General features: G+C 40.8%; 1 protein-coding gene across 3 annotated transcripts in view; it reads left to right on the forward strand.

Moving 5' to 3' along the window:
- The first annotated feature begins 279 nt into the window (after window positions 1-279).
- Window positions 280-23,834, forward strand: part of LOC148039519 (uncharacterized) — a 51,448-nt gene continuing 27,893 nt past the window's right edge. For 2 of the 3 annotated variants that reach the window (XM_087691529.1, XM_087691521.1), the window contains exons 1-5: window positions 281-2,790; window positions 3,006-4,557; window positions 18,495-18,774; window positions 19,349-19,456; window positions 19,673-19,951. In XM_087691529.1, coding sequence (XP_087547655.1) covers window positions 1,245-2,790; window positions 3,006-4,557; window positions 18,495-18,774; window positions 19,349-19,456; window positions 19,673-19,951 — 3,765 coding nt within the window. In that variant the 5' untranslated portion in view covers window positions 281-1,244. Of the gene's footprint in view, window positions 2,791-3,005; window positions 4,558-18,494; window positions 18,775-19,348; window positions 19,457-19,672; window positions 19,952-23,834 lie in introns of all 3 variants that reach the window. The other variant, XM_087691537.1, reaches the window with a different exon arrangement.

A 23,834-nucleotide genomic window follows, 5' to 3' on the forward strand; every position in this document is an offset into this window, starting at 1 on the left:
ATTATCCTTTTCCCCTTTTTGTCCACTGGGTCTGAATTGACCCTTAGTAGGCCTGTGGAAAGAGAGGGGACAAGTTAGCGGTGTGGGTGTCGGCAACAATCAAGCATAGCGAGAAGGTGGAATTAACGCCGGGGGGTGGAATGCGTGTGAACGCATGGTAAGGGAGGAGCGGGGGGTGGGAACACACGATGTCATGGGTTCACCAAACCAAAGCAAGTGTGAAGGGAACCTTACAAAAAACGAAGTTCTTTATTCTTTTCATCTTCCTCTTCCTCCTTTTCTTGGTAGGCTAGCGCAGTAGAAGTAGATTGTTTTCTCCCCCCCCCGCTCTCCCTTCCCCTCGGGTGTGCACCGTAGAGAGAGAGAGAGAGAGAGTGTGTGTGTGTGTGTACCCTTGCAGGCTTTCCTCGCCACTGTGGTTTTCCCTCCCGCTGCCTGTCTTTTCCCCTCGTTTCCCCCTCGCCATTTCGCCGCGGCCTCTCCATGCCATTCCGCATTTCGTCTTGCAGGTTCTGGCAGGCATCCGCCCCTGATTCCTTCCTCTCCCTCTCCCCGCGCTGAACTACCATCATCCCTGGGCCTCTGAAGTGCTCTTGCAACGGCATTTGTTCCCTTTGCCCGGGCATGGAGTCCTCGCAAGATCGAATGCGCCACAAAGAGTGGCCGCATTGAGAGCCATTCCAGGGATTTGTAAGTCTGCTGCCTCTTTTTGTTGCGGAATTTGCTCATGACTGGAGGAGACAGATCTCGCTTGCTTTTGACATGTCATCCTCAAGGAATGACGAAATTTACCCGAATTAAGAAATCAGAACGCGGATGTGCGAGAAGCCACAGCTAGCTCGACTTGTCCAGACAAAATTTCGTTACCTGCAATTCTGTTATGAGTTTCTGTACAGTTTCATGGAGCGGCTTCTTCTGGGAGCTCATGACACTAGACTGGAAGGATGATCATAGCGACTTTGAAGCAGCGAGGCTGAATGCACACAGTGAATAGGCTTATGGAAATACTGGTTCCAGTTACAGGAAGATTGGGATCTTTGGTATCTCAAAGACCATTCTTCGACTTGTCATGTTACTCTAGACCACTGCAAACAAACATCATACGAGGAGCAGGGCTCGTCCATTGCAGTTTTTGTCACAGGAAGGCAGTGAAAAGTTGCTTATGGAGAACATAGGACGATTGTGGAATCTTCGTCTTAACATTAAGACTGCTGGATGAAGCACTCCTTGAATGATTAGACCAAATGGGAGAGGCTGCACATATCATTCTGGACTTTTTGCGGAGACATCATTTTACGAGTGCCGAAGCTGCTTTTAAAACAGAGTTACTTGCTCGTGAAAGAGGTGAGTTACCACTTTCTTCCTCAGAGAGTGTCCCGGATTGGGAAATAGAATTCCGGTTGCGGTCACTCAATGGGACTGATCGTTCAATCTTGAACGAAAAGTCATCTTTGTCTGCTCTTCAGGGAGAATTTTGCAGAAATGTGACAAATCAAGCAGAAGTGGTGCATGATCTGCAGCTGGATAAGTCCAAATTTCCACCTGAGAAACAATTGTTTGTTGAGTATGAACCTGGAAAATCTGAGGGTTGGGAGTCTCAGCCGTACATAACTGAAGAGTTTGCTTTTGGGGATTTTAGAACTCCAGGAGAGTCAGAATCAGCAGTTGGATCTAATTTTTCTTCTATCACCCAAGATTTGAAACCCCCTTTACAGATTGGGAATCAGCTTCTGGAGTGGGATGATCCAAGTGCAGCTGTGGGCACAGTGCAGAGTATTGCCTGGGCAGATGCAACACACAAAAGAGAAGTCTTTTTAGAAAGCAGACTAAGTGGAGGCTTCTTAGAAGAGAAAAGGCAAATGAGTTCCTCTGCTAGTGGGGAAGCTAGCCAAACTTCAAACTTGGAGATGGGTGCACAAAGACAGCAGCTTGGAAAATATGAGGCTTCTGACTTAATTTCAGTTTTTCCAGCTACACAAAGTCCCAGGGATCTATCCAAGAATGTTCATGATGGGATGCATAGAGAGACAGATACCAAGCCCAAGGGGTTAGAGCTTTTTAGTAATGCAGTGAGTTACAGAACAGAGCAGAGCAACTCATATCAAGATGGTTCACATGGAGAGTCGTCTATACATTGGAAGGAAAAACTAACTTCTAGTTCTGATATGTCCACGAAGGGAAGAATGCAGGAAGGCAGGAAAATGGTGGTGGATTCAGGTGAAGGCACCTCAGAGGTTGCAGCAGGGATAAGAACTGGATTAAAAAATGGGCTTCCAAGCATTTCGCCACATGAAGTAGTCATTAAAGGACCTGCCTTAAAGACTTCCTTACCTCTTTCTCTGTTTAAGTCTTCCATGAACGATGAACCAGAGAGGTGGGTAACAGTACAGCACGTGGATTTAAATTTTCAGGCACCTGTAAACAGGCTAGGATGGACTCAGCAAGATTCAGGGCAAATAAATGATGCTGCCCAGGCACTTGTAAGAAATGGAGAGGCTTGCCCGTCATCAGCTGAGGTGTGCTTGTTTCCAGATTGTTTAGAAAGTCAGGAGTGTAAAACATTGAGCGGTAGTCATGGACAGGAAGAACTACCAAGACTGCCTCCTGTGCGTCTCCATTCAATGGATAAAAATGTTGTCGATATCTCCAAGGATGGAGAATCTAATGCTGACAATTCTACAAAAAGCTTTGAGTCAGCTGTTTTCAAGAGTCTAGGAAGCACCCCAGAGGCAAGTTTTGGATGGGCCACATTTATGGACGGTCCCGTGGGTCAAGAGCTGCCATCTTCAGGTATCTTCTGTCTGAGCCGTGTAACATTAAATCAGTAAGAGCAACTACACAAAAGAAATTTCCCTAGTATCCCTTGGATGAAGTTCATTTCTTATGTGATTTGCTGCAATTCTGTTTCTGAAATAGCTAATTCCTAGATGGATACTTTGCTGGAAGTTGTGTTTCTGTCATAGCTGCTTCTTAGATCTAGAAAGTTTACACTTGTGAGGATGCAGGGTTGAAGCGACCAGTTTCTCGGCCCTCTGTCAGTCAAGGGATCGTGGAAGATATGTCAGAACGGCTTTCAGGATTTGCAACTGCAGGTGATGGCCAGAGTGAACGAGGTTACCCAGATGATTACTGTGATTCTGACACATATGAAGATGATGATGATCCTGGCTATCTTAGGCAGCCAATTGAGGACGAGGAATGGTTTCTTGCTAATGAAATTGATTATCCTAGTGATAGTGAAAGAGGAAGACAACGTTCTGTCAAAAACAGCCTCACTACTTACAAGCAAGCTGGAAAGGTTGAGGAGGATGATCGCTCCTTTGTTGAAGAGGAATCTTACTTTTCAGGTGAGGAGTACTACAGATCGCAGGTGGCAAAAGAGGATAAGTACAGGTTACAGCAGTCTGAATTAAGGGGTCAAGTCAACAGACCTGAAGCTGGTTACGATAATTTATGTTCTAAGTGTAATGATAGTGACCTATTGACACTACCGACTAATACTGAACCTGAGTACGCTAATCAGGATGGTGCTTCAGAAGAGTTCACAGTGTTACAATCAGAGCCAGCATGGAAAGGCTTCATGGGACAGATGAATGAGCTTGACCATGGGAAAGAGGGTTTGACTGGTGACAGGGTGATTGGTCCAAGTGTGGATGACGAACATCATGGATCTGTAAGATCTGGAGGCAATGTTTTAAGTAGTGATGCTGCAGATGTGGGGAGTGAAGTGCGAGATAGTTTGTTAGGTGGTAGCAGTGAGGGTGATGTAGAAAGTCTTAAAGATCAAGAGCTTGTGGCCTACAAGTCGACTCTTGGAAAGTTCCACTTAGGAGGAAACTTTCATGAAAAAGAAGGGAGACATGTGGAGGTTAAGAGTGCTCCTGTTCGGCACTTGGATGAAGAAGAAGAGGACGAGAGGGACATGATTCTGGAATATTATAATGAGGCTTGGGGGCATACAAAGAGGGCCAGTGAGATTGACATGGCTAACAGGAATACCTTTGATCTGGGGAGTACAAGCCTTGATTTGGCTAAAACTAGTAAACTTACATTCAGCAGCAGCAGCAAAGTTGTAAAAGACAATGGATCATTTGTATTTGATGGATTCTCTTTCGCTTCTCCCTCCAGCACTGGTGATGTGGCTGCTTCAAGAACTGGATCTGGAAAATCACTCTGGTCAAATAGAGATAGTGCAGCTCAGGGTGAAGAGACTGATGGCTATGCTAGTGGCATGGTTGGGCCTGATGATACACTTGCTGCTTGGAAAAGAAAGAGCAATGAATCATCTCCAATTATTTGTCCAAGTGAGGAGAACCTTCCAAATGCAATCTTGTCAAATCGCTCAACTGTTTCTGCTCAGTCCACCGATGAATATGTAAGCTTGGAGGCAAGAGAGGATGATCTTGAGGACCCAGGTGCAGTCCAGCCCCAGAGTTGCCCACCATTGCCGCAAGATGATGAAGATGCTGCCGCTGTTCAGGATGAAATAAGAAGGTTAAGTCTCGATGAGGATGAGTATGAGATCTTTGACCTCAGAATTATCCATAGGAAAAACAGGTACACCTACAGCTTCTGTTCTTTTTAGCTAATAAACTTGCTTGTCATGGTCTTGTATTGTTGTTGGGTATCTTCCTCTCTTATAAACTAGTTTCTGATGATTGTAAAGTGTGTGGCTATTTAAAATCAGTAGTGATTGTGTACTTTGTATTACGTGTATAGGAGTAGTGTAGGATTTGCATAATGTAGAGAAGTGGCATATAATTTGCATAGTGCACTGTGACTTTCTATTTGTGAAGGGGCAGTTGCTCTGTTGCCTCCGAGTGAAATTCATATACCTGGCTCTTTTGATGTGGAGAACAGTCAGTGCCTAGATCAGCCTGCATGTAGCTTTGCTGAATGGATACATCTATCTGTGTATCATGTAACATTGTCCTGATTTTTGAAGTTTAGAAGTTAAGAGTTTGTATTCTTTCTACTTGCTGCCTGCAACTCCTCAATGACATTCATAATTGCATTAGCAAAAAACTCAAAAGAACAATATGTTTGCCACTGTTTGCTCAGCCCACCTTGACAATTTGGCTTGCCTGCTCCACGCATTGCATCATCTAAACCCTTACCTCACTGCTTACTCTACACCTTGCCTTGCCTAAAGCCTTACTTCACTGCCTCAAGATTTTGCACCTACCACCTTATCCCTCTGTTTACCACATTCTGTGAGCTAGCTTCTCTTGGCTCTATCAATGCTTCACTTGGCTTGCAAAGGGTATTCACTAGTCTTTCTCCTTTTCCTTTCTTCACTGTTGTAGGGACCTCAGCCACCTCTTGAGAAGGACTTGGTGGAAGCTTTGGTGTCTTCTTTGAGCAGGCCATGTAACATGCCATGGTAAATTACAGCTTCTATTTTGAGGTTTCATTGTTGCAGAGAAGGACCAAGTTTGGCATTTGTCATCTAGCAGGCTGTTAGAAGTGTAGTGCGTAACAACATAATGAAATAGAATGCACCTGATAAGAGTACATGGGAACATGATCTAATATGATATTCAAACGGAAGTGTCAGATTAATCACTCCACGAACTTGTTAGAATGGTGTGGAGCACATAAGCAAAGAGACAGCTGATAGACCTGCTATAAACATGAACTCTTAAAGAGAACGAACTTAGGAAATGGAATCCATATACCACGGCTCAAGAGTGTGTACAAAGGCACAGGTTGTGGGCAATTATTAGGTTGCTGCAGTCTCCCTCTCCAATAGTAGTGTGCTTGTATGATTGAGTATGGTAAACAGTGGAGGAGCAGCAGCCAATAAATAGGTTGCAAAAATACAATAAAATGAGCAGGTTGGCCAGCATTAAATGTGGCCAAAAATCAGATCAGCCAGCATTAAATTCACCTACCTTAGAACAAAAATGCCCTTTGACTATAAGCTCTATTGCCTAGGAGATGTACAATGCTAACATTCTCTCTTAAAAATAAAATATACAATGATGAAAGACACAATATGGTACTTAACAATGACAATTAGATAGGACCATGGATACCCAAGCAATGGATGGTTAAGCCACCATGAAGGTACCTTTGCAAGACATGGATGCCGATGTTGATAATACCAATCCTTGACCATTGAGAGTAGAAGTAGTTGAATCTCAATGCTTGTCACGAACTTGTTGCGTGGAAAGTACTATTATGATGAAGGACTCCTTGCATTTGGCTAGATAAAGTATCCCCTCATGTGAGAACTAACTAGGAGCAAAGACTACCTTGTCAAGACTCAAACATCCTATCATGAACTTGATTTGAAAGGCAAACAAGCTCCAACATTTGAATTTGCCAGACTTAGTTGGTGCATGTAGAAAGGCACCCTTATGGTCCACCACACCTGCATATGGATGAGGAATTGGATGCCCCAGTACCACCACCACCACCCTCTCACAATCTCTTTGGCATTGGAGAATTACGAGGGATGACAATACTACTAGGGCTGGAAAGTTGTAGAGGTTGTTGGAGTAGTCCTTCCTCTTCCTCTTCTTCTTCTTCTTTGTTTCCTCCTCCTTTTGCAACACTACTAGTTTCTTGCAATGCTTGTGGAGAATCTCATAGTAGTTCGGAGTTTCAATAAGGCATGGTAGGAAATGCGTTTCAAACAAGTTTTTTACATCATTAATTTCTAGGAAACGTTTGAAAAACGTTTCTTACCTATATAGTAAATAATATGAGCTATAGAATCCCATATACTTGAAATGCTCAAAGAAATAATCCTACCTATCCATTATCTAGTTGATCAATGATCATATTGTCTACTATAAACATGCAAACAATGTCAAATCTTCAAGAAAATAGCCATTATTGGCCATTTCTAAATCACAGTTCAATTTATAACTATTAACATCATTATCAATGATTATCGACATAATATTTAAAAGGAAACATTAAATATAATTTTAAAGCAAGGATAAAAGAAGCAAACATGAATAGAATTATAAAAGTAACAAAGTGTCAAACAAGTCCCAAGCCTCACGGACCTTGTCAAATATTCAATACATAAATGGATTATCTAAAAGCCAATCCTAAGTCTTAGAGAGAGTATCATGAGTCATGACTCATACTGAATGTCCTCCTCATCGTTCTCAATCTCCTCATCCTCCTCATCACTCTTGTTACTAGAGTTAGAGCTCGTAAGTAAATCTTCATTAGTAGTTGCAGTGGTATTTGTGCTAGTTGCATTACGAGTACGAGCTACTGATCTTGTAGCTCAAACATGCATCACAAGTTCCTCAAAAGTTTGTAGAATGCAATCTGTCATGGATTGTTTGGAAGGGCTGTAGCCTTTCATGATTCATGAATTCTAAGGTTTCAAGTAGAAGGCATGATTGCAAGGAAATAAACGCCACTTTCAAGTGCTTTCACAAGGAAAAAGGCGCTTTCATGATAGGGCACACTTTTTGGGGCCAAAATGTCACTTTCTAGCCCATTTATATTTTTTTCTTTTGGGATGTATAAGAAACGGCTCAAAAAGGCAAGAAATGTTTTTTAACCGTTTCATATGTATCCAACCTTGAAAAACACATTTCTTTCCAAATATGGTAGAAATGCCTTCTTACCACAATGGTAGCATTAACTTTTCTTCTTTTGCTCATTACCCCTCTTTTAAAATAGCCAACATACTTGAAGGGCGGTTGTGAGATTGAGATTGTAACCTCCCCTATAAATGCAAAGTAGCCTCATGCTTGAGTTGCATTGAGGTTGTGTGATCAAAATTGATAGGGGTGGTCGATATTTGGACTTGTAAGTCATTGGCAACGCTGTCAAACTTCGGAGCTAGATTGTTGGTATAGATCCCACTAGATGCGATTCGAGAAAAGCAAACTACACGTTCTGAAGTTGATTTTGGATCTGTCGCTTTGAGAAGAAATGACTTGTCACTCAATCATATTAGTTGCCTTGAACCTAATAGTTTGCAATTGGCGACAAAGGGTAACAGCTTGCTGCTAGTAGATATGTCAGCTCATGTGCGAGTCTGTGCATGCTAGATTGGGTTGGGCATGTGTTAGATATCTTATGCATTTTATTTGTGCTTTATTTGTGGCATTCTATGGAATTTTATGCCAGTCAACGAGCATTAAATGCTGGTCGACTATATTTATTGCTTGTATATTGTGCTCCTTCTCAGTCAGCATTCATCATGTGGAGGTCTTGGAGGAGAGAGGAGCTAGTGTTAGTACCCGTACAACCAGTGACTCATTGCTGTACATGACTGTCTCATGTCCTGCTATATGGATTTCATTTCTTGAGTCTTTTTCTGAGTTCTTCTCTTTTGTAGTGTTCTTCTTTTCTCTCTATTTTGTGTTTAGTAGTGTATTTCAACATACGCATAGGTTTCCATTGTTGCATTCACTTTTGACATGGTATCAAATTGCAGGATCTATGTTCGTGCTAATGTTTTCTTGCTGATTACAAGTTTGTTTTACCTCTTTTGATCAAGCGACCTTTTGTTGATTGATTTGAGTCCTTCTGTCCTCTATTGCAGCTTGCGTTTTCTGCACAACAATCTGGGTTTTCAGCTTGTGTCAGCATTCTGCTATGTTTCTATCAGCAGATATGTCAGCTCATGTGTGACTCTGTGCATGCAGATGCTGGGCACATTATTTAGGATATTTAGGTATTTTTATTTTTGTCATTTTATGGTCATATTGGGCATTTATTGCCGGCTAACTTGATCATTCTGAGGACATATTTTTGTCCTATTATTCAGGCTCTTCCTCCTCAGTCAGTTAGTCACTCATCATCACTTGTGGATCTTCTGTTGGGGAGAGGAGCCTGCCGGTGCCCACGCAACCAGTGACTCATTGCTGTATGTGATTGTCTTGTGTTGGATATATGGATTCCGTTTCTCGAGCATACATCTGAGTTCTCATGTGTATTGTGTTCTTTAGTGTTTTTTCTTTTCCTTTCTCTTTTGTCTTGTGTTTTAGTAGCTTATTACAACATATGTTTATGCTTCTATTGCCACTCTACTTTTAACATGGTTTCAGATTTTAGGTTCTATGCTCTTGCTGTGTTTTCTTTGCTGATTTCAGGAGTGTTTTGACCATTGCTGATTAGGTGATTGTTGCTCCAACCAAGCGACTTGTTTTACTTGCGTTTTTGTTGTCGTCAACATCTGTACAGCCTGCCTTAGTCCCTCTACTGCTTGCATTCAATTTCAGCCTGCGTTTTGGTGTCTTTGCATCTCCTCCTAGTTGGGCAATTGCATTCTCAGGCCGTTTTTACTGTTTCAGGCAGTTTCTAGGTAAATTTTTGCCTTTTCACAACAAATTTTTTCTTGTTTTGGTTAGATTTTGGTGAATACTATATGTGTACTCTCATTTTCTGCAGTTTGTGCCTGTGATTTGGCAATGTTTCCTCTCCAATTACCTTCTTTTCTCTACTTCTCTTCTAAATTCTATATAGATGTCTTCTCTGTGCACATACACTGATGATAAGTTATGTGGACTTGATTATCTCACATGGAGTGCTGTGATGAAGGCTTGGTTTATATAGAAGTAGTTATGGTATGTGGTTTGCAGAGCTATTGACCGTCCTCAATGGCCTTTTCCTATTCCAGTTTGATGAAGATAACCATGAGGAAGTGATGCTTACATGGGATTCGGATGATGCCCGTGCTTACTTGGCCTTGCTTTGATGTATTTTCAAAGAAGTCCTATTGGTGGTTACTTGTAGGACATCTTCTGAAGTATGGACGAAGTTGTTGTTGATGTACGTGGCACCTTCCACCGTGAGGGTAGTTACTCTTTATGGACAACTCCAACAAATTTTGTTCGCGACCACAGATACTATCCAGTCTTTTCTACTTCGTGTGATTCACATCCAAGACCAGCTTCGGCAAATGCAGTCTGCCCTTCCAGAGGCTCATCTTGTTGGACTCGTACTCTTCTAACTCACTCCGGTGTTCAATGGCGTGGCAAATACTTTGAGGTGTAGGCATCATCGACTCTTGTCAGTTTTACACATATGACCTCAATGCTGCTTGAGCATGAGGTATCATTGCGGTTACAGGGGAGGCTTTCATCAGGTTCTAGTGAGGCTCTTGCAGCTTCAGAGAGGAGTTTGAAGAAGCAGTTGAAGACCCAGTGTTACCATTGTGGGAAGAAATGTTATTTATAGGACTGCAAAGAGTTAGTGGCTGCTAGGAAGGAGGAGAAGAAGACAATGCGAGATGTGGACTCCTTCAATGAGTCATTGTTCGCCTCTTAGACTCAGACTTTGATCCTCTGACCAAGGAGAAGTCCAAGGCGCAGAAAGGATCAGCTTCTTTAGATTGTGGGGAGGGATTGATGGCCCCTTCCTCAGTTGCTTTCTAGTGGTGGTGATGAGAGCATCCCTCATGACTCTCAAGTGCCAGAGAGGGAGTGTGAGGGTGGTGAGATGGGGCAGTCATGCCTCATCTATACATCTATACAGATGCATAGGATCCAGAGAGAAACTTCTCTGACGCATTGATTGAAGTCTTGCAGGTTCAAATCTCAGAGCTAGGATTGACATCTAGGCTCATGATGGGTTGTTTATTTGATAGAGTGCAAGATTGGTTCCTAGTCATGAGTTCACGTGAGGGGACACCTTGGGGGTCTAGCTAAAGGCGGGGAATCCTTGGTCATATATGTTTCAAAGGCATTTTTGATAGACTTCATGTATGCTACTGTGAGACATTGGGACAGACATAGAGATATGCTATGATCTTCTCTATTTTTTAGAGTTGGTATGATCCACATCGACATTAGGTTCTCTCCGAGACACCTTGGTGGTGGCTTGATCACCCACTGCTTGGGTATTCATGGTTCTACTTGGTGGTTCTATGTTGTATGGTTTATGATTCATTCTCATTGTACCATTGAATTGTATCAAATCACTCATGATTTGAGAGAGGGTGTTAGCAGATATGTCAGCTCGTGTGTGAGTTTATGCATGCAGAGGTTGGGTACATTATTTAGGATATTTAGGCATTTTTATTTGTGTCATTTTATGGTCATATGGGGCATTTATTGCTTGCCGACCTGATCATTTTGAGGACATATTTTTGTTCTATTTATTCAGGCTCTTCCTTCTCAGTCAGTTAGTCACTCGTCATCACTTGTGGATCTTCTGTTGAGGAGAGGAGCTAGTGCCGGTGCTCACGCAGCAGCTAGTGACTCACTGTTGTATGCGAATGTCTCATGTTGGATATATATGGATTCCATTTTCCAAGCATATATCTGAGTTTTCATCTGTATTGTATTCTTTAGTGTTTTTTATTTTCCTTTCTCTTTTGTCTTGTGTTTCAGTAGTTTATTATAACATACGTTTATGCTTCCATTGCCGCTCCACTTTTGATAGTTTCCGTCAGATTGTTGCATTTATCACTTAATTCAGCCCGTATTTTGGTTTTTTGAGCTTGATTGCTGGTTGGGCGATTGTGTGTATATGTCTTTTTGTTGTTTCAGACATTTTTAATCTCTTATAGTAGTCTCAGTATCGTTTGGTCAGATTTGGGTCTCCATTGTGTGTGAACTCACACTCTGTGCAATGTTTGCTATTGGTTTGGTTGTCTTCTTTCTCTGTCCGTCTTCTATCCCCTATCTTCTCTTTCTATCCTCTCTAGATGGCTTCTACTAATGGTAAGTTACATGGCCTTGATTGTCTCACATGGAGTGCTGTTATGAAAGCCTAGTTTGTGTAGAAGCAGTTATGGTATATTGTTTGTGGAGCTATTCCACGTTTTCAGTGTCCTTTTCCAGTTCCAGAAGATTTTGATGAGGACAATAATAAGAAAGTTGAGCTTACATGGGAAACGGATGATGTGCGTGTCTATTTTGCTATTCTCGGATGTATTTCGAAATAAGTTTTAGTTGCGGTTATCTCTTTTAGACATCTTTAAAAGTATGGTCGAAGTTTTAGATGCTGTACGAGACACCTTTCACCATGTGTGTAGTGACACTTTATGGATAGTTCCAATAGATGAAGTTCGAGCCTAAGGACACTATTCAGTCATTTTTTCTTTGTGTTACATAGGTATAGGACTAGCTTTGATACATGCAGATTGCTCTTCTAGAGGTGCATTTTGTGGGGATGATACTCTACAAGCTCTCCTTAGGGTTTAATGGAGTGGCCAATTGTCATGAGCACATGTATGTTTGAAATCTCACTTAACACGTGGATTAATTTTTAATTACATGGTTATGTAAATGTTGCACATGTGATATGTAATCGGGGTTAGAGTAAATTTACGAGCCTAAGACCCGAGGAGATCACTAGAAAGTTGCTATAAGTTATGTCGCATTGGTTCTTGGTGATATTTGGAGCCAGTTGTTGGCCTAGGTCATTCATTTGGCCATAAGTGTCAGTTTTGGTGACACTAGAGAAGTGGCATTTAATGGTACCTAACACTAATCTGATGGTCAAAGATGGCATAGAGACACTTGAGAATTGAAGTTGCCTAGCCAATTTAATTATTGGCTAGTCAGATTATTTTTCTAGACATCGAAATAATTATTACATTGATTTTCAGTATTTAAAGATTGAAAATTAAGATATAATTGTGGATAATGCTAGAAAAACCATTTGGGAAGATTGCAACTTATCTAGAATGCCCATGTAAGACAGAAAAACGTCTTTAGAGTTTGTAGAGAGTCATTTTAGTGCATTCACCTTGCAAGAGAGAGGGAGGAGATATTACTGGTCTGATCTATAGCCATTGGAGGATCTTTTGAGGTAGTGAGGGGCAGGAGAAAACCAATCAATAACAAGAGATAGCATATACAGTGTGTTGAGACAGGGTAGCAATAGTAAATGATTGATTTTCTTTAGTTCTTTATGGAGAAAGTTTGAATTTTCTCTCTCCTCAACTCTCTCATCTCCCAACCTTTCTATAGCCTTGCTTTGAAGATTACAGCATTGAGATCACCAGAGGCTAAGAACTTTCAGATTTCTTTGCTATAAACTCTAACTTGCGACATAAATTAGGGTTTAACAGTAGCATCGGGAAGTTGCTAGAAATTGGAGGTCCAGTCTTCAAGACTTGGATTCAATAGGGCTGAAACCGTTTTCAATCAAGTTCAAGTGGAGGGACCAGCAAATCAATGAATTTGGGGCATTTTCCATCTCCATCAAAGTGGGTGAAGGCCAATTGACTGCCCAAATCAAGGGGCAAATTAGATTGAAGACTTATTGGTCATTTTGGATAGCAAGGGGAGTTGGAATATCGAAAGGGATTGGGAGAATCCAATTGTACATAAACCTTTTCTTCAATTGAGTTAAAGAAATACCAAAAGGGATGCTAGTTTTGGGGCCAACAAGGTGTCCATTGTCCAAGATTGTAACTTAATTTGCATTTCTTAGTTTTGTAATAAATGTTGTTGCTGTAACTAAGTTGTAATCAAGAAATTACCACCCATCCATGGAAGCAAGGTTGGTTTCACCAATGCTTTGAAGGCACAGATATCCTCGACACCTATAAATTTTACCCATATTTCCTCCGTGTTGCTTGAGCATGAGGTATCTTTGTGTCTATAGGATAGGCTTCCGTCTGGTTGTATAGGTTTTAGTGAGGCTTTTGCAGCTTTTGAGAGGGGTGACAGAAAGAAGTCGTTGAAGGCCCGACGTTGTCACTATGGTAAGAAGGGATACTTGTAGAAGGACTGTAAAGAGTTAACAGCTTCGAGGAAGAAGGAAAAGAAGAAGAAACATGATCCAGACTCTTCTGTTGAGTCATCATCTTCCTTAGACTTTGATTCAAATCCTCCAGCCCAGGTGAAGGCCAAGGTGAGGAAGGGGTCCACTTCTTCCGATCGAGGTAAGGGCTTGGTTGCTTCTTCCATTGTTGCTTTCTAGTGCATGTGATATGTTTGTCCCTCATGAGTCTTCAATGCTAGAGAGGGAGTAAAGAGGGTGGTGAGATGAGATAGGTGAACCTCATCTATATAGGTATACCTATTACCAATGCATAGGTTCTAGAGAGGGGCGTCCTTGACACATTGACCAAAGTTTGACAGGTTCATATCTTGGAGTTCGAATTGTCATTCAGGTTCATGATGGGCATAGTTTCGTGCTCATATGAGGGGACACTTTGGCGGTCTAGCCAAAGGCAAGGATTCTTGGTCACATATGTTCAGAGGCATTTTTGACAGGATGGTCTTGTATGCTAATGCAAGACATTGTTGACAGATATTGAGAGCTGCTTTGATTCTTCTCTATTTCTAGGAGCTAGTATGATCGACATTGACATTAGGTTCTCTTGGAGGCCCTTTGGTGGTGGCTTGGATGCCCATTACTTGGGTATCCATGGTTTAACTCTGTTAGACATTGTTGCATGTACTATGATGGGACATTGTCATTGTATATTGTATTGTATCAGATCACCCATGATCTAGGAGAGGGTGTTAGTAGATATGTCAGCTCATGCGTGAGTCTGTGCTAGACTGGGTTGGGCATGTGTTAGATATTTTAGGCATTTTATTGTTCTTTATTTGTGGCATTTTAGAGCATTTAATTCCAATCAGCTAGCATTTAATGTTGGCCGATTGGGTGTTGTTTATGGCATATTTATTGCTTATATATTGTGTTCCTTCTCTTTGGTCATTGCATTCATCACGTGGAGGTCCTAGAGGAGGGAGGAGCAAGTGTGAATGCCCGCACAGCCAACAACTCATTGTTGTACGAGACTGTCTCATGTCTTGATATATGGATTCCATTTCTAGAGTCTTCTTTTGAATTCTTCTCTTTTGCAGTGTTCTTTTTCTCTGTCTTGTGTTTAGTAGTTTATTTCAGCATACATATACGCTTCCATTGTTGCATTCACTTTTGACATTGCATTCATCACTTGGAGGTCGTCGAGGAGAGAGGAGCCAGTGTCAGTGCCCATGCAGCCAATGACTCACTGTTGTACACGATTGTCTTGTATCTTGATATGTGGATTCCATTTCCCAAGTCTTCTTCTAAGTTCTTCTCTTTTGCAATGTTCTTTTCTCTTTGTCTGGTGTTCAGCAGTCTATTTCGGCATATGTATATGCTTCCATTGCTGCATCCACTTCTAACACTTGTATGGTTGACGGAGCTTGGACATAAGTAAGAGCTTCTCCCATACCTTGGAAGATGTCTTGCAAGAGGTAAATGCTGGCAAGGCTTCCTTCAAGATGCATTGAAGAAGAGCTGAATATACATTGGCATTGTCATCATCCCAATTCAGAACCACTTCGTCATAGTCATCTTCATCCTAATCGGATGGAAGGGAAACTTGAGCGTAAACCACAATTATACGGTGAACACTAATAGTAGAACTTAGGGGTGAAGAGTAAGTCAAAGATAATGATGAATAAGTGAATGAATAATGCTGAATGTTGTAAACACACTATTCAAGAGTGAATACAAAACCTTGAACTTTCGTGTCTTAGAAAGGGCCGGGGTTAAAGATGAACTTGAGAGTGTGTCATACTTCGAATGGATCTTGAAACACAATAGGCAGCCTTTGAAAGCAATCAGCAGCTGCAAATGCAGATCTGAGTGTGGATTAGGCTGAATAAGGTAGTGGCAGCAGGGTGCCCTGCATAGAGGTGAATATGCCAGGGCAGCAAGTTTAAGATTAAGCGGATGATGCAGATGACTGCTTGAAAAGCAAAATGCAGCCTTCTGCTGCTTGGAATGCTGATGGTGACAGCTGATCTAATGATGTCAGCTGTCAGGCAGGTCCATATAACAGTAAGTACAGCCTTTGGGGCTGATGTCAGCTGGCTGTTTGCATAGACATGCTGAGAATATGATGTTGCCTGCAGCAGATGCAATAGTGTGGGCTGCCTTGATAGCCCGCTTGGGACTGAGGAAGAGATGATAGCACCATGAATAGAGGTATTTGTTGAAGGAGGGGTGTCGACAACATTGGAAATTGTGTGCTAGTAATCTGCAAAATGAGGATGGGCTTGGTGGAAAGAACAGCCTTCTATTCATAGATGTGAATCCCGTTAAAGAATAGGCCGCTACAGTAGGTTAGGGGATGAGGGATCACAAGGAAATCCCATAGGGTAAATGGGTTGAGGATAGCCTTGCTCTTACATGATTAGATGTCATAGTTTGTCCCATCTTAAAACATTCACCTAGGATCCAACTTGCACATGAGACATGATACTAGTCATATCCACAAACCATAGGAGGAATAGATTCAGAGTCCAGTCTCACCTCCCACCCATAGAGCCAAATAGACTCTCCCTCAAGCTTGGGAGCTAGCAACAAATTGGGTCACAACCGTGTCCCAAGAATTGTCATCCCATACCACCAGCCCACTCCATCCCATTGTACGGATGCGTCAGCCTAAGTGCGAAGAGTCCAAGAGTGGTGATCACACAATGATGTTTATAGTGGGGCATTGAGTCCTATAAATAGGACTTGAGTGTGGACTCCACTAACCTTGGAAGTACTTGTAGTGCATTTGCATCGAGTCACTTGATAACCAATATGATCAATGCTACTAGTGCCCATCTAGATGTCCAAGGATGTAACATATCTAGCTTATGGTCATTGAGAGATTTGGTAGGACATGCATCTATACTTGGAGTCAAGAAGAGTGAGATGAGGATGAGACCCCTTGGAAGAGGGGATAGAGAAACATCAAGAGATGTCATATGAGAGGGAGTTTAGTCATGGTCTTCATCTAGTTTTGCATCATGATCATGTCGATCTTTGCATTAGTCCTCTTACTCTTGGTGGCTTTGTGATAATCCTCCTGGTCTTAATAATTGTCATGGGGACGTGAAATTTTGAGATGCTTTAATCGTGTTGATAACATTTGATTAAGTTATTAGTAAAATGTGCAAGGTTGTTTAGCAAGTGATGCTCATGGCGATTATTTCATGGTAATAGGCCAAGGACATCGAGGATGTAGTGGGTGTCAAAGGTAAAAGTTGTGATAAGTTAATGCGAATTGGGTTTTGGTGGTTAGTTGGTGTCAGTTTTGACCCTAGGATAGTTGCTTGGCCGATAAGTGTCAGTGGTGATATTAGGGATTGACATTAATTAATCAATTAATACCATTTTAAGTGTCAATAGAGATTGGGGACCACTCCATCTTGCAAATGGCCTAGCCAATTTAAATATAGATAGGCACATTTAATTTTGGGCAGTTCAAAAAGACAAAAATTAGTTTTATTTTTTTTAAAATTATGAAAATTAATTCAATAGATGGATAATGCTGAAGAATGGATTTAGAAGGTTGCTATGTGGCAATAATGCCCATGCAAATTGAGAAAACGTTTTTGGGGGCTGGGTCTCAGCCTTTTAATAAGTTTTTAGTTGGTGGGAGAGAGAGAGAAAAGACTGATGAACATTTTTCGAGCAGAAAAAAAACAGCAATTGGTTGTAGGCAACAGCCATTTGAGACCTTCCAAGGGCAAAGGATAGCATTGTTAATTAAGCGACAACATTTTGGGGGTGCTTGTATAGGTGATTGCATTAAATGCATGTTGGAGCAGGCATTATGCAGATTTTAGAGTGTTCTTGTGAAGAAAACTAGATTTCTCTCTCATCTTGGCTCTCTCTCATTTTCCAGTCCATTCTCAGGAGATCTCAGCTTATCTCAGCCAATTGGAGTAGATCTCAGCCAGATTTGGTGGATAATAGAGGATATTCTGCTGTAAACCCTAAATTTCTATAGAAATTAGGGTTCAGCAGCCACCTTGGGACCTGTGCCATCAGTAGAAGGCATTGTACATTGAAATCAGCACCTGCAATTTGTTGTAAAATTGGGGCAGCATTTGGCCACTTGGGGTCCAATTAGAGCAAATCCTGGGTGAAATTCAAGGGTTAAATTGCCCAATTTGTTTGCTGATTGTTGTACCAGCAAGGGGCTTTTGGATCAACCAAGGAGATTGTGGAATCTTCGCTTGTAATAAATCCATTGGCATTTAATGCAATCAATTTAATGCAAGCAAATAAATCCATTTGGCATTTAATGCAGATTTTAGAGTGAGAAGAGAGGAGAAAGAAGATGACGGCTGGCTGGAGGTGATTGTGACTAAACTCTTGGTATAAAGGCTCTAAATGTTTGGAGTGTATTGCTTTAAGTCTCAACATAAAGTAAAGGCCTTAAAATTAAGACGTAGGTCCAAGATTTATCAGGCTGATTAGTATTGAACTAGTATCGGATGGTACTAATTGGACACCATTGGATGTGACAACCATGTTATTGCAATATTACTTTGTATTTCCTCAAGGTTTAATCTACACTTGTTTTCTTGCTGTTTGATTTCCCTTGTCTAAAACTGAGATTTGGCTCTCTAGGAGGACATAGATTAAGCCCTCGTAGATGGGAAAATCTTGATGATCCATGAGCATTGAGTAGATCACTCCAGGGAAGTTTGCAACAAGCAAGGAACAGATCTAGCTGATTTAGTCTTTGACAAATTACAGTATAATGCTTGATCACGTTTGCTATTCTGTTTTTATATTTTCATCCATGTCTAACTCTCTCTTTTATACAGAACCGGTTTTGAGGAGGAGAAAGATTTTCCAGTGGTAATAAATTCTGTCATAGCTGGACGATATCATGTCACTGAATATCTGGGATCTGCTGCATTCAGTAAGGCTATACAAGCACATGACCTACATACGGGAATGGATGTTTGTATGAAGATTATAAAAAATAACAAAGATTTCTTTGACCAAAGTCTTGATGAGATAAAGCTTTTGAAGTTTGTGAACAAGCATGATCCGGCAGACAAGCACCATATTCTCCGGCTTTATGACTACTTCTACCACCGGGTATGCTTTTTATATAAACACGAGACAGGAGTTACACTGTCCAAAGTTGTTGACACACCTGTATCTGCAGACACAGGCATCCTTGTTTAACATCTGAGTCAGTATGATAGGTTGATAGTTGTGCAGCTTTATGACTGCTTCTACCACTGGGTATGCTTTTCATATAAGCACGCTAGGAGTGACTCTGCCCAAAGTTGTTGACACACCTGTATCTGCAAACACAAGCATCCTTGTTTAACATCTGAGTCAGCATGATAGGTTGATAGTTGTGCAGTTTTTATTTCAGAAAGAATGGTACCAAAATTATAGTAGAATGCACACGTCTTGAATCTGGATTATCTGTTTCATTTTCAAGTTAACGTGTTATATGTGTCTGTGCTATTCTCAGAGTGAGCAATTAGTCTCTTTGTTCTATCTCTAAGATGTCTAATCTCAGAAGCTGGATTCATTCCAGCACTGATATATTTTGGTATATTAATGATTATGCAAGACAGTTCAAAACCGTGGCCTGTGAGAAACTGGCAAGGTTGTTACAAAGTTATACTGAAAACATATTATTGCTACTTATTACCAGGAACATCTTTTTATTGTGTGCGAGTTACTGCGTGCCAATCTCTATGAGTTTCATAAATTCAACAGAGAATCTGGAGGAGAAGTCTACTTTACCATGCCTCGCTTACAGGTATCTTCTCAGTCTCATCTACTGCTTGAAAATGAGATTGGACTTCAGTGGTTTTGCTCATAGAATTACTTGATTGAGCTATCTTAAGTGTGCATCAAGATGCATGTTTCACAGCTAGTTAGACATCACTTGAGGTGACAGCTTGAAGTTCTACAAGTGGTTTATCCTGGGTATAGAAGCGTGGGACTTTTTTTCATACCTGAATTATTTTTGCAGTCTATAACGCGACAGTGCTTGGAAGCTTTGGAATTCTTGCACAAGTTGGGAATCATCCATTGTGACCTAAAGCCTGAGAATATCTTGGTCAAGAGTTACAGTCGCTGTGAGATCAAGATCATTGATCTAGGGAGTAGCTGCTTTCAAACCGACCATTTGTGCTCATATGTGCAGTCACGTTCATATCGTGCACCTGAAGTCATTCTTGGGCTTCCATATGATGAAAAGATTGACATGTGGTCACTTGGTTGTATTTTGGCTGAGCTGTGCTCAGGAAATGTAAGTGTTGTGCTTATTTGCAATAATACATTTATACATGCTTCATGCACATGATTGACTGCATTTTTGGATTAAAATTAATGGTATTGTTACATTTTTGTTAGGCATTCTTTGTATGCGGTGCTTTCGTGCATGACACTTGGAGGCTTGATGAATATTTTATCCCAAGTGTTTTAAAAGTGCTAATTTGTCTTATTAAACTGGCTCTTGGGATGACTGTCCTTGGCAACAGTCAAGGAAGGGTTCTTTGGTGAAACATGTGACACTCTGAATTCTGAGGATTCAAGGAATGTTTCTCTCCATAGAGTAGAGGGGTGATGGTAAAATTTCTTTTTCCCTTTTCTTTTGGGGAGGAGTGAGGAGGGGCGAGCTGCACAATGAGCTTTACATTCTTTTTCTGCCTAGTTTGAGCTATTGCCTAATTGCACACCTGCACCTAGATATTGGAAGCCGCTTTTGCTAAACTACAAGGACAGAAGTACCAGACAAACTGGATCAGGTTGCTGCATTGCTGAAAAATGCACTAGCAAGAGGTTGTGCATTTAAGTTTCCACAAGTCTCAATGTGGTGGATCTTCTTAAAGGTGTCTCTAATTTTGTGGCATCTTCATCAATGCTTTCATACACCATCTTCATAGGAAGACCCAAGTAAGCAAATGATTGGAGCAAGGCTGTACTTTTCAAAGGAAAGCCAAGATCTCCTTTCCAACTTTGATGGAAGTGGGATACCTAATTTTAAAAAAGTTTCATCGATGTCCATGTCTTGAAAAAAACAAAAGCTTGTTCAATGAGTTGCTTCTTCGCAATCCATGCATGGGTGTTGGTAGAGTTATCCATCACCCATTCTATGGACAATTGGGGTTTTGCCTTAAACAATCTCAGATGGGGTGTTGTGGTAGAAGTTATAAAGTATTATTGTAAGCAAATTCCACCACAAACAATTCTTTCATGGGCATACTTTAATGTATCAAGTATTTTAATATTTGTCATTGACTTTGTCCATTTGCATGTGAATGGTATTTGTCATTTAACATTGTCCATCTGCCTGTGGATGGTATGAAGATGAGAAACTACGTTTCCCCATCAAACTATCAAGTAATGCTCTCTAGAGCAAACTGGTGGTTCAGGAATTTATCTGCAACTATTGATCCTAGAAGTTCGTCTGGTGATTGAAGATTTGTGCCATAAAAGCTCTTGCCATATTTGGAGCTTTGTTAGTCTTACTAAATTATAATGAAATGAGCTATCTTGTTGAATCTATCTGTGATAGTTCATATAGCATCATTTCCGTTCAATGATTTTGACAATTCTGTAGCAAGAGCCATGGCATTGTTCTCCCAAGGTCCGGGTTGCATTAGAACTGGACAGCAATTGTGGATTACCTCTTGACAACCATGCATTTGCCTGTTAATTCTTAGCATCAAATTGACCAACAACTATTCAATTTGGAAGAGACGTGTCAATCTCACCTGAAGATGCACCAACATTGGGTCATGATACAATGCAAAGGCCCAATTCCTTTGAATGATTGAGCAGTCCTCCAAAAATTCTCCAAAAGTGTGAGATTGCAGATCAAGCAGTCTTAGCTGCTCTCCTTACCATCTTTTAGTGGTTACTTTTGCTCTCCTCTTGACCTCATCCATTAGATGTCGAATGCTAGGTGAATGCTTTTGGATTATCTTTGTTCCATCTTGAAAGCCTCTATATCCCTCCAAGTTAGAATATGCCATTAAAAAGCTTTCAGTTGGGTGGAATGATCTCATGTCTTAATTTTTTCAAGCTTTCTGAAATGGTTTCAAAGAGATTTTTCTCTTGATAGATGATACTTGGCACATAGGGGGCCTTTGACTCAATGGACTAGGGCTTCATTGTTATGACAATCCAATAATTTGGTATGAGCCAAAGTTGCAGAATGCGATTGATTGGCTTTGAACAAAGCAAAGCACATCATGTACATTGGTTGTCTGAATCTTTGATGTAAAGTTGCTTCTTACATCTACTAATATGAGTATCTGTAAATTTATGACTGTCTGTGGACATGGTAATTTTTGTGGCAAACAAAAAAAGAAAAAAGGAGTGCAACTTTTGGCAATGTACAATGTTTGCTTTCCCAAGTCACCTAGAGGGTCAATTATGCTCAACATTCATCACTATATGTTGGCTTGAAAATTAGATCTGTTCTAAAAAATTTTCTGTGAATAACAGCCTCGGATGGTGACATAGACTGCCATGTGTACAAAGTATACAAATGCATTTTGGGACTAGGTATTATTGCTGAGGAATCCTTCCTAGTTAATTTAGAATGATCCATATCTAGATGCTGGCTTGCTTCAAGGACATAATATGGGGAAGTTTTTAAAAATTGGGGAAATGGAAACGACAAAAAAGGAGTTCTGGCCATTTTTGAAAATGGAGGAGGGAGTTTTGGATTTCAGCATTAAATCCATTCATAGGTAGTGACATATATCAATACCCACAACAACGTTTACTCCAATTACACACAAAACTTCAAGCCTTCATGTCACATGATTCATGAAGTTTGAACATGTTACAACTTGCGTCATACATGATCATTAGAAGATTGAATAACATAAAATATTGAGTTACAAACAATGAGCATTGCCAAGGCCCAAATACTATCAAGACTCAAACCAACTAAATGAATCATGATGGCAAGTGGTAAGTCTAAGACACATGATAGTAGAATCAAGATACATGTAACATCATCTAATAAAAAATTTATGTGCATTTGCCATCATACAATGATAAATCATAGTCTATAGTGTGAAGAAAATACCCTAACACAGAAACATAAATAACACCATACGACAAAGCACAGATTGATAGAAAGACACAGTTAGGGTTAGGATAACTTAGAGACAATGAACACAGAGAATAAATGAAGTGATATGACTATTGAAATATACAATGCTCATGCATTAGCACACTATGTAGTGAATGAATACTGTACCTTGAACTTTTGTATCTCAAGGATCAAAGCAGGGGTAATGAGCTGGAGAGTGTGTTGTACTCCAAATGGATCTCAAATCGTAGCAAGGCAGCCTCGGGATATTGAACACCAGCAAATGCAACTAAGGAAGGCTGGATTTGATGTAGATATGGCAGTGTAGGAGAGAGAAAGACTAAAAAAGTATGTGAGGAGAAAGACTAAAAACGCATGTGAAGAGAGAGAAAATAGTGAACGTAGTTGGGAGGAGAGAGAAACCATCAAACGTAGGATGTAGGAGAGAAAATAGCAGCGACAGACTGAGGAGATGATGGTGATAGTTGGAGGAGAGAGAAAATTTGTAGGGCGGCAGCTGGGGCCTGCAAACATAGCAGTATGCTGATGTGGCAGACTGTACGACAGCTCCATGATAGATAGCAATAGTCGCCTGGTTGGAAACAACAACAAACTGATGATGGAGGGCTGGAAATAGGTGCCGGATGAGTGAAGATTGCAGTGGACAGCTTGGATTGGGATGTCCTCTGTGAATAGGGTGTGGGCAGTAATCTAAAAACACATGAAACCTACAAAAACAAGATTAGGGTTGAATGGAGGGAAGCATACCTATTTATACAAAGTGGAGATGCAAGATGTCATGCTCATGCAAAATCCAATGTAACAGTGCTACTTGGACGGTGCCCTTGCAAGGAATTATTCACTTGCCCAAGTGCCTTGTGCCCTCTTACTGTCATGTCATCTTGGCAATGCGAACGAAGTTACAAATGTCTATTAGTACAATACATAAGAATAAATGAATGAATGAATGTCTAAGAAGTGTAAGCATCATCAGTGTCATATCAAGAGAAATGGCCGCCTCCTCTTAAACTAGATTGGAAAGCAAGAGGGAAGCATCCTCTTCTCGTCAAATCTGAAGAAG

The sequence above is a fragment of the Lygodium microphyllum genome, chromosome 2 (genome assembly GCF_053477565.2).
Source record: "Lygodium microphyllum isolate KBCC chromosome 2, Lygodium_microphyllum_v1.1.10, whole genome shotgun sequence".
In the NCBI taxonomy this organism is placed as follows: Eukaryota; Viridiplantae; Streptophyta; class Polypodiopsida; order Schizaeales; family Lygodiaceae; genus Lygodium; species Lygodium microphyllum.